The following is a 13,147-nucleotide window of genomic DNA, read 5'->3' as shown; positions in this document are numbered from 1 at the left end:
GCCTGCCTTCTTCCCATACTAAAACCCAGCGAGGGCCGGAACATTTAGACCAACCCAGAACAGCACACGGTCAGGAGGAGTCAGTTGTGCAAGACGGAGAGGCCGACTTCACACCAGGCGCGTTCTCGACACCAGGATCGGGAAGCTCTCCGGATGCTTTGGACTCCAATTCCTGCCAGAGTTGCTGGACTACAACACCCATTATCCCCTGCCAGTGGTCAGGAATGCTGGGCACTGAAGTCCAAAACATCTGGAAATCTACTTCCATCCCATCCCTGCTCTACGCAGGGGAAAGCACACCTACGGCCACGTGCAAAAGTTCATAAACACGTGTGTCCGTGAGCGAGGCAGCCGTTTCCCGCCGTGGGGACACTCCCCCCCTATCCCTGGGTAGAAAACACGTCCTATGAAGTAGACCTCAGAGGCAGGAAGCAGCCAAGATCCAGCTCTGGCCTTTCCCAAGGGAAACATTCGCTGGCAGTTGTTGGGTCAGGGATGGTGTGCAGCACCCTTGCAACTATCCGGTAGCCCAAGGATGGTGCAGAGCTGGGAGAGGAGGAAACACCGCTTTGAGGCCCTGGAGCCAGGGGTGCAGAAACTTGGTTCCGAGGGCTGGATTTTTAGCCCCTCCTCTTTTGACTCTGGCCCTGACCACCACTCAAATGTGCCTCCCTGAGACCTTCTCCAGAATGGAATTCGGCCATTGGGCTGAAAGAGGCTCTGTACCCCTGACTTGGATGTGCTCAGTGTTTTGAGCCAGGCAGTATGTTGACAGCTAGCCCACGGTGCTCTGTTAGTTTCAGCAGTGGAGATTGATGGCTCCATTACCAATGGGGCAGTAAATCCACTCCGGGTTTCCGTTAGAACTCTAAAGAAGCTCTCCAAGGTGCTACAGTTCCTTTAGCGTTTTGACTGGTTCTGACAGAAACCTGGACTGGATTCTCTGTGCCACTGACATTGGAGCCACCAGGCTGCACTGATTTCTAGGTCACAGAACACAGAAGGGGAAAGAGTACGCCTGTGAGCAACATCAGCCCCAGCGATTTGCAGGCACTAGGGAACCTGGGCCTAGTATAAAACAGCAGGCACCATCTGCTCTTTCTCGGCCAAGAGAGCAGGACTTTGGCCTCAGCTTCTGGGACATTCGTCTAAGTCAGGATTCAATCTCAGCCCCCCGGAGTGGTGGTGGTGGTGGAGGAGGTGGAGCAAGGTGCAAGCCCTCAGAGGGACCCATCTGCTTCCTTCTGAACCGACCCGAGAACAACCTTCTTCAACTTGATATCCTCCAAATGTGTAGACTATGACTCCTATCGTCCTCGGGAAGATGGAAGTTGTAGGCCATCACATCTGGAGGTTGAGGCCATCCTGGAGCCCGTTAGCCAAGTTCTGCAATTTTGGGGAAGGGTCTCTTCCCGTAACAGGGTGCTCTTTCAAGCCTCAAAGCCAAGCCCCCTAGCTGTCTTCTGGGGTGGATGGTGTTCTTGTTAGGTAGACCTTATACTTCTCTCTTTTCATGAAAAGAACTCTTCACTCTCTCCCTCAGCGCCGCCTTCCCCACCGCGGGCCCAACAGTTGCCCATAAAGCTCCCGAGAGGGACCCAGGAGTCCTGTTTTCAAGCATCCAACTTCACCTGTTCGCCTCCCCCCACCCCCAGCAAATGCATTTGACATTCCATAGCATCTTTGGGGAACTTTAAATTGAAAAGCACAACCTGTCCCTCACTCAACCCCAAGATATAATTCGGCACAAAGCGCTCAAAGAACTCTGCCTAGCCCTGCTCCATAATGTGTTTTACAACCTCCATTTTGAGCACCTTTTACACACACACACACCCGCCCCACTCTTTACAACCCCCAAAGAGGACTAGGAGTGGGGGTGGGTGAAGGCGGCAAGGAGGAAGGGGGGGATGTTTGAGTAAAAAAATTTGGGGCAGTCTCCTTGGACAAACTTAAAAGTTCAGACACAAAAATGGCAGTTAGTAGGAACAGTCAACACAATCTTTAATTAGTACACTATTAGTACAACAGGAGTTAATTATCGGCTAGCATTAATCATGACTCTCAATTAATTAATTAATTAATCATCAGAAAGAGAGAGAGAGAGAGACAGAAAGAGAGTGAGAGAGAGCTCAGCTGAGAGAAACTTGGATGGAGACAGAAGCTGTGCAAAGCAGAAATCCAGCCCAAAGCGACCTTCATGCGTGTTAAAGTGGAATGGGGGGGGGAGTTGGGTGGGTGGTGGTATATGGGGGGGGGGGGAGAGAGAGAGAGAGAGAGAGAGAGAGAGAGAGAGAGAGGAGAGGCAGGCAAAGTCATGCACGCAAGAGAAAATAGAAAGAATGGAGAAGGCCAGGTGAAGGGAACAGCGACAGAAGAAGCGGATGGATGGCTACTTGGCCATTTCTAACGGGAGCACCTTAAGTAGCCAGACCCAGTTTAGGAGATCAACCAAGGACATGACTGTGTCCATTTCATGCCCAACGGGAGTCAGGTCCCGCAAGCAAGCGCCCAAAGAGCACACCATTCACACCATTCGTCCCTCGCACACATCCAGGCCCACACCTGTCGCTTGCAAATCCGCCCTGTTTGAGGCACAACGGACGTCCGCTGCCCGCCTGAGTCAGCTTGCATTTGCAAGCCGAGCCCCGGGTTTCCCCTAAACTCCAGAGACTTTTTGCGTATATGCTTTTTTTGGTTGGGCTGCAATTTGCACAAATAGAGATTTGCGTGAATCGCGGCCGAAATTTGCTTCCTTATTTTGCAGTTTCTGCAAATTTGTGCAAATTGCGATTGTAAGTTGCACAATTTTTAAAAAAAACATGGAAAATCCCCTAAGTGGCCTGACTTACTGTGGGGCCAGTCAGCGGAAAATGGGGGGGGGGTGAGCTGACAAAAACACATTGAGCTCCCCCCGCCCCCAAATGCATTCCTCTGCCACTCCTAATATTCACACACGGCCACACCCAAAGCTCGTAGGAACATCCACCTGGCCCAGTATTGTTGACACTGACTGGTAGCAGCGGCTCTCCAGGGGTTCAGGCAGGAGTTTTCCCAGCCCTACGTGGAGATGCCTGGGATCGAACCGGGGACCTTCTGCGTGGAAGGCGTGTGCTCTACCAGTCAGCCACGGCCCTTTCGGATGCTCTCCAGGAGACGTGCCGTCCTGGGTACACCGAGAGAGGGAGGTTTTTCAGGAACGCACCCACGCAGGATGGACGGAAGAAAGCTCAGCCACGAGGAAAGGCGTTGCACGATTATTATCCCACTCAGAGAACCCGCCGCACGATCACACACCACTCACTCATTGTCCACGGCAGAATCACACAGGTGCCCACGCAAGGCAAGCACGCCTACTTTTGCCTTCATCACGACGGCGGAGTTGGAAACCACAGGGAATTCTGAACACATGTTTGGATGGGGTGGGGACTGAGTGGGCGGCGTTCAGAGGCAGAGGAGTCCATTGCTGCACGCGGGTGCAAGAGACCATGTCCGTGCATGCCTCTCCACTTCTGACGCCGCGTCAAAACAGGAGATGCAGTGAAGGCAAAACACCCTGTTCTAGGTGGGACTTTGCACACAGACCCAGATGTCTGCGGCCGTTTGTCACGGAGACACTTACGCAGCTCCAGGCTACGTCACGCTGGGCTCGGCATAAATTCTGCGCCAGGGTCGGGCCGGAACTCAGCGGCACAGCCCATGCACGCAGAAGTGTCTGGGTTCAGAGCAGATGAGCAACGGATCAGCCTTCGACGTTGCTCCGTTGGGGAGGCAGCTTTAAAGTGTGGGGCAGTCAGTTCATGTGCAGGGCTGGGAAGGGGTCAAGGGAATACTGCCAGGTCGTTCTCCACCACCATCAGACTTGGAAGATGGTGCAGGACTGCCTTACCCAAACGGGTATCCTCCAAATGTGTTGGATTACAGGTCCCATCATCCTGACATGGGACTTGTAGTCCATTACATCTGGAGGGCATCAGCTTGGGGAGTGATTCTCAGATGGGACTGCCCCACACCACAGAAGGGTCTGGAGATGGGCTACGGCCCTCCCTAGATAGAAACAGCTTGGTTTCAGTGATTCGTGCCCTGTTAACCTCCTGGTTAGATTACTACAATGTGTTATACATGGGGCTGCCCTTGAAGACGGTACGGAAACATCAGCTAGTTCAAAATAGGGTACTGATTGGACCTGGGCGTTATGACCACTTTTACGCCAGTATTGCACCATCTTTACTGGCTCGCAGTTAATTTCTGGGCCTGATTCAAGGTGCTGGTGACAACCTATAAAAAGTCCTTCACAACTTGGGGGCACAGTATCTAAAACAAGGGTGCAGGACACACACATGCCCCAACCGTAAGCCTAATCTGAGCTCTTCAATCTGGGCCGTGGAGACTCCTGGGTTTCCTCCAGGGAGGAGGTCTTGGCCTCCAAGCCCCACCCTTAGGAGGGATCCACTCGGAGAAATCCCCACCGTTATGTTATGTCTGGTCAGAGAGAGAGAGAGAGAGAACCACATGCACTAATCTCATCCAGCCCTTCAGTAATGTTCTGTGTCTCTGAAATAAAGCCCTACCTTTTCCAGTATGCTCCTGATGACCCTGAGATCATCATCAGAGGCTTTGTGGTGAGCGTTCCCACACACTGACATCTGGTCAGCGGCTACTTGTGAGCAGGTAACTTTTGGTGGTGGCCCCCAAATTGTGGAATGCTCTACTTTGCGGAATGCGCTACTATGTTGACTTTTCAGTGCCGGGCAAAGACGTTTTGATTTTCTTAGGTTTTTCAAAAGGCAGTTTTAATTGCTGCTTGTTTTATTTTGAATGATATGTGTAAAGCTGTGTTTTAAAGAAATCTTTCCCCATGTTTCAAGAGGCCCAGAGAATGATCTTTCTCTCTTTTAAACTATTTTAAATTATTGTTGCCGCTTTTCAAACTTTTAAAAATTCTTTAACTGGGTTTTATCATTGGTTTTATCGTATTTACTTCCCGCCCCCCCCCCCCCCAGTCCCCTTGAGAGCTTTGGCTATTGGGAGACTCATACACGGAAATAAATATCAATAAATATTGTGCAAGGTGGAACAGCTGAGAACCGACGCAGGCAAAGCACCACACACACACACACATCTTAGTCTTCGTTGGGCATTGAGAAAATTACGAAAGTGGGTCCCATGTTGTAAGTTGAGAGTCCAAGGTGGGTTTTGGCCCTGGACCAGTTGAAGACCACTGCTTTAGTGCAATTTGCACTGGGCTCCAATGGGAGTGTTTCCCCCCACTCCAGTACAAATTGAAAGCACTGTTCGCCGCAGTTTGGAAGGGCACAGAAAAGGGGTTTTGACCCTTTGTCCCTGCTGTGGTTCTGATCCAGACCAGAACTTCCAATTTGTTGCTCTTCCATACTTGGAAAGGAAGAGAAGACCCTCCCTCCATGGTCGGCACGGAAGGAAGGAAGACAGGGCTGCAGAGGAGAAGTCAGTTGGACAACTTCCAAGGGCCATGTCCAGCCTGTGACCCGGAGGTTCACAGTCCCTGATCTATTTTATTTATTTATTTATTTATTTATTTATTTATTTATTTATTTCATTTATATCCTGCCTTTTTTCCTCCAAGGAGCCCAAGGCAGCGTACATAACCCTCCTCCTCTCCATGTTATCCTCACAACAACAACCTTGAGAGGTAGGCTGGGCTGAGAGTCTGTGACTGGCCCAAAGTCACCCAGTGGGTTTCCATGGCAGAGTGGGGACTCAAACCCGGATCTCCCAACTCCCAGGCCTGCCATCCTAGCTGTTCCAAGCTCCCTTCCGTCTCTTCTACCACTACATCCTAGAAGGAAAGGAGAAAGGTGGTCACAGAAGGCCACCCACACGGGGACAGTGCTTCACGCTGGATCTAATTCAAGCCCCAGATTATTTTTTGCCAAATCTTTGGAAGGCATTCGACAAAATAACCCCCTTCATCCCCACTCTCCGCCACTGAATTATTTTGGGCACAGACCAGGAGAGTCCTCCCACGGACTAATAATAAAAATAATTTTCAATGAGAAGGAGATTCTGCAGCTTTGCAGCGTGTGGGTGTACTGGAGCCGAGTGAAATGCACGGATTCCCAGGACTGCGTTCGTGGAAGGGGCACCCAAAGCGTTTGATGTTGGAAGTGTGTAACGGCACAAGAACAGGCCGGCTGGATCAGAACAAGACCCGTCTTGGCCCAGAGTTCTTGCCGTGACCTCTGCTCTCGGAAACAGTCCTACCTCTCTTAGGGATTGCTTCTACCCGACGTGGCCGGGGATGTCGCTAGGCGCTTAAAAGAATTGGGAACAAGGCCCCCAGAACACTGATCTGCATAAAACCTGCATGTGTTCATTTATATCTATATAGGCAAATTTAGAAATCATTACTAGGATTTATTTACAGTTCACAGGAGGCAAAGTCAGATGATTGGTTTCTCATCCAAATCAATTCAAATATACATAAATTCTTTAGTTGATTTGCTCCCTGTCTCAGATCATCCTAAAACAATTCTCAGCTTCATTGCCCATCAGAGGAAGATTTGGGGTGCTGATGTTGTTGCAACTTGCGGGTAGGGGAGAGTTGACCCTTGCCTGCCCAGCTGAAACCCCCCTTGAAAAGCACCCTCTGCATGGCAATTAAACTGAGGGGTAAAAAACCTTCCATTGGACACCCAGGGCTCTGGGAAAGAGACCAGGGCCCTGGGAAATAGATCTGGGGCCCTGGGAAATAGAAGTCAGTGCCCTATGGGACCACCCCTAGCAATGCCTCTGGCTGTGGTCCTGGACAAAACATTTACCCCTTCCACAAGTGTGTTTTTGTGGCCATTTCTCCACCTCCCTGGTCAAAAATACTTTTGTGCCAAGATGTTTACAAGTGTAGGTGTTAATTTTCTTCTTATTGGCTGCATACAATTTAGTTCCTATTATGTTCTGTGTTAATTAGATGTCTAACTTGTAATTTATGTAAATAGTAAAGCATTAACAACAAAAAAGAGAGAGACCTTTGGTCTGATCCAGCGCCGCTCGGATGTTTCACGGCCAAGCCTGTGTCTCACTTTCAGGTAACTGATACTGAAAAAAAGGGCTAAACTCTGGGGCTTATGCACAAATACGTACACACCCTCTTAAATGCTGGTCTGCCTACAGTTCATTCCAAACTAGGGATGAACAAATGAGTGATTGCTGGGATTCTCTAGATACTGCCTTGCTGCTGAATCTTGTTCACATTTGCGATTGCCGCTCGCTCTGTGCGAGCAGGAAAAATGTTCAAATGGAACCATGGGCAGACCTGAAATTTGCACAAATTTCGGCAAACCTCCCCAAATTTGCACAATTCCTCTACTTTGCAAAACTTTCCTCCATGTGCTAAAGCGAAGCCAATTCAGCCTACATGGTTTGGGTCCGGGCTACCTGCGGGATCGCCTTCTCCCGGACAATCCGCCCCGCACACTCAGGTCCTCTGGGAAGAATCTACTTCAGCTAGCAAGAACTAGATTAACAACCGTTACCCAGAAGATCTTCTCTTCTGCTGCTCCCAGACTGTGGAGGAGATTCGTCAACTTAACAGTCTTTTGGCATTTAAGAAAGCTATCAAGACTGATCTCTTCCAGGTTTAAGATGCTTTTAGTATGTTTTTAGGAAGCTTTGTGTTTTGATTAATTTTTTAATGTATTTTATGCTTGTCGTTTCCCCCCGCCTCGATCGGGATGGAGAGGCGGGTTAGAAATAAATTTACTACTACTACTACTACTACTACTACTACTACTACTACAGGGTAATCTGCAGAACATCAAAAAGTGGCGCAAATCAAAATGTCTGGCAATTTGCAGACATTTTCGGCAGATAAACGCTTGGAACTGGGCACGTTTTCTGAGTAAAAGCAAAATGCTCAGACATCCCTATTCCACGCACACATGTCTTCACGCCCAACCATACATCTTTAAGGACCCTCCTCTCCCCAATCAGCCCTGCGCCCTCCCCACTGTAACCTTCCTCTGCCGGTTGCTCCCCTTTGAAATGGCCAAGTGGTGAAGACGACGGCGCCATGCAAGGCAGAGAGAAGGGACGGGCTGGAAGAGCGTGGAAGAGGAGGGCGGAGGGATAAAAAAGGTAAGGAGGTTGGAAGGGGGGGGACAGTGTAGAACACATAGTGTTAGTTTCAGCCCCCAGAGAGATGCTCTGAAAATAAAAAGTGGACACAGAAGCCACATGCCCAAAACAATCCCAGCAGGTCATGCGGTATATGGAGGGCCCGCCAGCTGGACCCCAGGGGAGGGGAGCAGGAGACGAAGCAGCCAGTGTGTTCAGGACCCACCTTGATGGGCCAAAGAGAAAAAGAGCCTTCACCCAAAAGTGGGGCAGGCCAATTCTGGCACAAGGACCAAATGTTTATGAATACGATCGCCTTTTGCAGGAAACGTTTACCAAAGGAGGGAGATTCAGCCCCCCTACTCCAGTATCCTCTGTCCCCGGTACCACAACTCCCCAGAAAATTGTGTGGGGCAGGAGAGGAGGAGGGATTCGTTTTGCGCTATGCAATGAGCCACCTCCGTGTCCCCAACTTCCGATCAACTTCCCTGTCCCCCATCCTCTGGCTGGCTGTCAACTGCTGTCCTTCCCTGGGGGGCAGCTGGGGTCACAGAGCAGGTGTGACAGCGCACAGAAGTTGCTTCATGGGATGGTGTTTTCCATGGATTTTTTTTTGGGGGGGGAGTGGGAAGGGGAGGGGGGAAATTAAAACCATAGAAGAACATGTTTTGAAGGTGTCACAATTTTTGTTTGTTTTTATTGACTTGGCAAAGTAAAAAAGAAAAAGAAAGAGGTGTTTTGTGTACGTGTGTGTGTTTTGGAGGAAAATATATATATATATTTAAGGAGGGCACAAGATATACATCAGGCCCTCCGTGAATTTAAACAGGTCAATTTGGGGAAAGGAAAGAAGTTCACCAGTCGGTTGTGGCTCTTTGGTCGTGGTTCTTGGCTGTGAGCACTTGCTTGGACGGCGCTGGGCTTTTACCGAGCAGCAGCCAAACGGGAAATATGGTGCCTCCAGATCTGTGACAGCTCCAGGTTTTTGGGGAGAGGGAGAACCTCAATGTCCCCCTCCCTCATTGTGTCTAGTCTTCCACTGCCTTTGTCCCCTTCACTTGCTTGCTTGAGAGGCAAAGAGCCAGGAGGCCGGGGGTGTCTCCTACTCCACCTTCTCACCACCGTTATCTGGGCCAGGGTGAGAGACATGTGGACAAGCAGGTTGCAATGGGGACAAGGAGGAGCAAGGCTTGCCCGTGGGACCCTGCTAATGTGGGGGCCATTAGCAAATGCCCAACCACGCCTAATCTTGGCGCCTATTCCAGATACAGGTTTTATTGTACAGTTGCCCTGCCCTCATTCACAGAATTTTATAGAGGGTGGGTAGGTGGTCCAGATGACATGGTCCTTATCTTCTCCCAATGCGTCTTCCATCGTTTTTTTCTTACCGCAGAAAGTCCAGTAAGGACGAAAAGATGGAAGGGCTGCATGGTGCCTTTTGACGGGAGGCATATGAGCTCTCCATCCCGAAGCATCCGTTCTTTCTTTGCATGCTTCACACCAGCTATCCTGGAAACACTGGTCTATTTATTTACTTGGTAGCTATTTTTGGGGTGTGGGGGGGTGTATGTGTGTGGATTTTGCCATGCTGGGCTTCTGCTATTGGGTGTGAACAGAATGCTGGATTTGGTCTGATTCAGCACGGCTCGTCTTATGGTTCTTTAGTCCAGCGGTGAGGAACCAGTGAGTTTCCAGGTGTGGTTGGGATCCAACTCCCACCAGCACCAGCCAGCATGGCCAATGGGCAGTATTGATGGGAGCTGTAGTCCATTATCGTCTAGAGTTCCTCAGCCCTGTCAACTGATGGATGGCATGCGCCATTGGACAGAACAGGACTTCTATCCCACACAGCCCTTTGCAGTTCTTCCAGATGAAGTTTTTATCTAGAAATCTGGAGGCACCCAAACATGGCTATGTGTTCACACAACACTGACTTCCGTTTTCCCACTGCTTCCTCCATCTCTTTCCTTACCAGAAATAAAATGTGCAATAGGTGCACAAGGCCTTTTGACATGGCTAGGAACCCCCTGTCTGGAAGGCTCCTTTGCGAATGTGGTTTTGTTTGGCCGTGCCAGTTAGAGCTTCCGGGAGTTGCCGACAATTCAGAGGAGGGCAACCAGGATGATCTGGAAACAAAGCCCTATGAAGAGAGACTGAAAGAACTGGGCACGTTTAGCCTGGAGAAGAGAAGATGGAGGGGAGACCTAAGAGCACTCTTCAAATACTTAAAAGGTTGTCACACAGAGGAGGGCCAGGATCTCTTCTTGATCCTCCCAGTGTGCAGGACACGGAATAACAGGCTTAAGTGACAGGAAGCCAGATTCCAGCTGGACATCAGGAAAAACTTCCTGACTGTTAGAGCAGTACGACAATGGAACCAGTGACCTAGGGAGGTTGTGGGCTGTCCCACACTAGAGGCCTTCAAGAGGCAGCTGGACAACCATCTGTCAGGGATGCTGTAGGGTGGATTCCTGCATTGAGCAGGGGGTTGGACTCGATGGCCTTGTAGGCCCCTTCCAACTCTGCTATTCTATGATTCTATGATCTAGTGGGCACCAAGTTGGGGAAAGCGATGTTAGAGCTGCAGGGGTGGGGAGAAGGCCGTTCTCCAGTTGTTACGGACTTCAATTCCCAGAAACGTCAGTGATGTGGGGAACTGCCGTCCAAAACATCTGGCGACCTACTTCCTACCCACCCTTGTGTTTAAGAGTGTGTTACTAAGGACGTGGGAGACCTGGATGCAAACTAACTGTCAAGATCAGGCCCGGTTTCCTTGGTCTGGATTCTGAATCAGACTCGTGAGCCAGAAGAAGTAGGAGACCAGCCAAGACAGGAAGCAGGGGAGGAAATTCTCCAAGGCTCCCCAGGAGTCAAGGGGGAATCTTATCTAACAGGACGCCCAGGCTCAGAGATCATCTTCCCTCTCCTTCACCTCCCTGGGAACTCAGTCTTTGTCAGAGGGGGAGGGAGCATTGGGAGTGACAGGTCCCAGGGTCCACCACAGGGTCAAGCAGGCAGAGTTGACAGGAGATGGGAGGCAGTCTACTGGGCTAGCCACATGGCAGAAGTTGCAGCTTAAAGAACCTCCCTGGAGGAGAGGCCCAGGAAAAGCTTGTCAGGCATGGCGGGAAACTGTCCATTTAGGTGATAGCCAACAGCCTTACTTCGTTAGTCTAATTAAGCCTAGAGGATAGCTCCTAGCATTCACACTCCCTTCAGGTGTGAAGAGACATCTATCTTGAAGGTATATCTTGCCTCTTGAAGGTCTCTAGTGTGGGAGAGCCCACAACCTCCCTAGATCACTGGTTCCATTGTCGTACTGCTCTAACAGTCAGGAAGTTTTTCCTGATGTCCAGCTGGAATCTGGCTTTCTTTAACTTCAGCCCGTTATTCCGTGTCCTGCACTCTGGGAGGATCGAGAAGAGATCCTGGCCCTCCTCTGTGTGACAACCTGTCAAGTATTTGAAGAGTGCTCTCATGTCTCCCCTCAATCTTCTCTTCTCCAGGCTCAACATGCCCACTTCTTTCAGTCTCTCCTCATAGGGCTTTGTTTCCAGACCCCTGATCATCCTGGTTGCCCTCCTCTGAACACGCTCCAGCTTGTCTGCGTCCTTCTTGAGTTGTGGATCCCAGAACTGGACACACTACTCTAGATGAGGCCTAACCAGGGCCGAATAGAGAGGAACCAGTACCTCACATGATGTGGAAGCTATGCTTCTACATTTCGGCGGGGGGGTGGGGGTGGGCACAGAACCACAACACTCCCACTCTCCCATGAAAACAACTGGGTGAGCTTGTACTAACCTAACCTATCTCTCAGCCTAACCTACATCAGAGGGGTGTTGTGAGGATGAAATGAGGAAAGGGTACTACTTTGAGCTCCTTGAAGGAGAGGCCATATATGTGTGTGCGTGTCACAAATAATTTTGATTGCAGGCCATTTGTGGTTTGTTCTGGTCACACAGCTAGCTGGTTAGATTATGTGCCACCCTTAACTTTGATGTGGCTTCCAAATCTCAAGCTTAGACCAGTAACTCTTCAGTTGCTTGTTAAATTCATACCAATACATGCTGTCTTCCTTTTTGAGTGGGGGGGGGATATAGTGTATTTGTGAGTTGTTGTTGCAGGGTAGTTGTTTTTAAAAAAACACAGTTAAATAAAATCTTGATGTGTGTGTGGGTCTGTATGTGCACAACAGCGTGCTTTCGAATTTTTTCAAACCAAGAATATATATCTGTATATTTTTTAAAAATCCCAATTAACTAATTAAAAGAATAAGAAAGGGAAGGGGAAAAGGTAAAACCCACGGCAAACCAAATGATTAGACAATTAGACTGATATCTACCAGATAATGCAGTTTGTTTACCATAGCGTGTCCAATTCCTGCGTGCTGTATGCATAAAAAAACACAAAACAACCAAAAAAACCCAAAAACGAGAGGAGGGGAGAGGGGATAAATAGAACAAAAAATGACCAACCATGAAAATTCAAGGGAGTTATTTTTGTTTAAAAAAATAATTAAAAAAAAACGGAGAAATAAATTTCTCCAGTTCTTGTGACCAGCAAAATGAGAGACACTAAATCACATAACCCCGAGAGCCCCCCCCCCTACACCCACCAGGAACACCGGCCTCGTCGCCCCCCCCCACCCCACCCCAAACCCATGGAACTTTCTAGATCTTGGTTAGTAAGGAAAGAACGGAACAAAATGAGACTGGAAAATAAAAGAAAAAAAGAAATATAAACAACCAACATTCCGTGGATGGCACAAAGGTTAGTTCTGGTTTCTCCGGCTGAGAAGTCAAGTCTTCGCCTTCCCCCCAGCCTGAACCCCCCCCCCCAAGAAGCGTGTTAGTAACACACAACGACAAAAGTTGCTTAACGCAATCTCTAACAGGGTGGTTTTGGGGGGTGGTAGGGTGAGGTTGCGGGGTGGGGGGGTGGAAGGATGGAGGAATAAAGCAAAGGCCGATGTTAGCTGTATTAGTAGTTCCGAGGCGGCCAGTTTCGGGGAGGGAGAGGGGGAGGGGGGAAGAACAGGGCGGTGGGCCTGGCAAGG

General features: G+C 49.6%; 1 protein-coding gene across 2 annotated transcripts in view; it reads right to left on the bottom strand.

Moving 5' to 3' along the window:
• Nucleotides 1–13,147, bottom strand: part of NRXN2 (neurexin 2) — a 250,888-nt gene that overhangs the window by 184,899 nt on the left and 52,842 nt on the right. Inside the window, exon 3 of one of the 2 annotated variants that reach the window (XM_063146186.1) lies at nt 12,455–12,478. The exons of the other annotated variant lie outside the window; for it this stretch is intronic. Coding sequence (XP_063002256.1) covers nt 12,455–12,478 — 24 coding nt within the window. The remainder of the gene's footprint in view (nt 1–12,454; nt 12,479–13,147) is intronic. 2 annotated transcript variants of the gene reach the window in all.

This window comes from Elgaria multicarinata, chromosome 21 (assembly GCF_023053635.1).
Source record: "Elgaria multicarinata webbii isolate HBS135686 ecotype San Diego chromosome 21, rElgMul1.1.pri, whole genome shotgun sequence".
Taxonomy (NCBI): Eukaryota; Metazoa; Chordata; class Lepidosauria; order Squamata; family Anguidae; genus Elgaria; species Elgaria multicarinata.
This window is presented reverse-complemented; position numbering and strand designations above follow the sequence as displayed.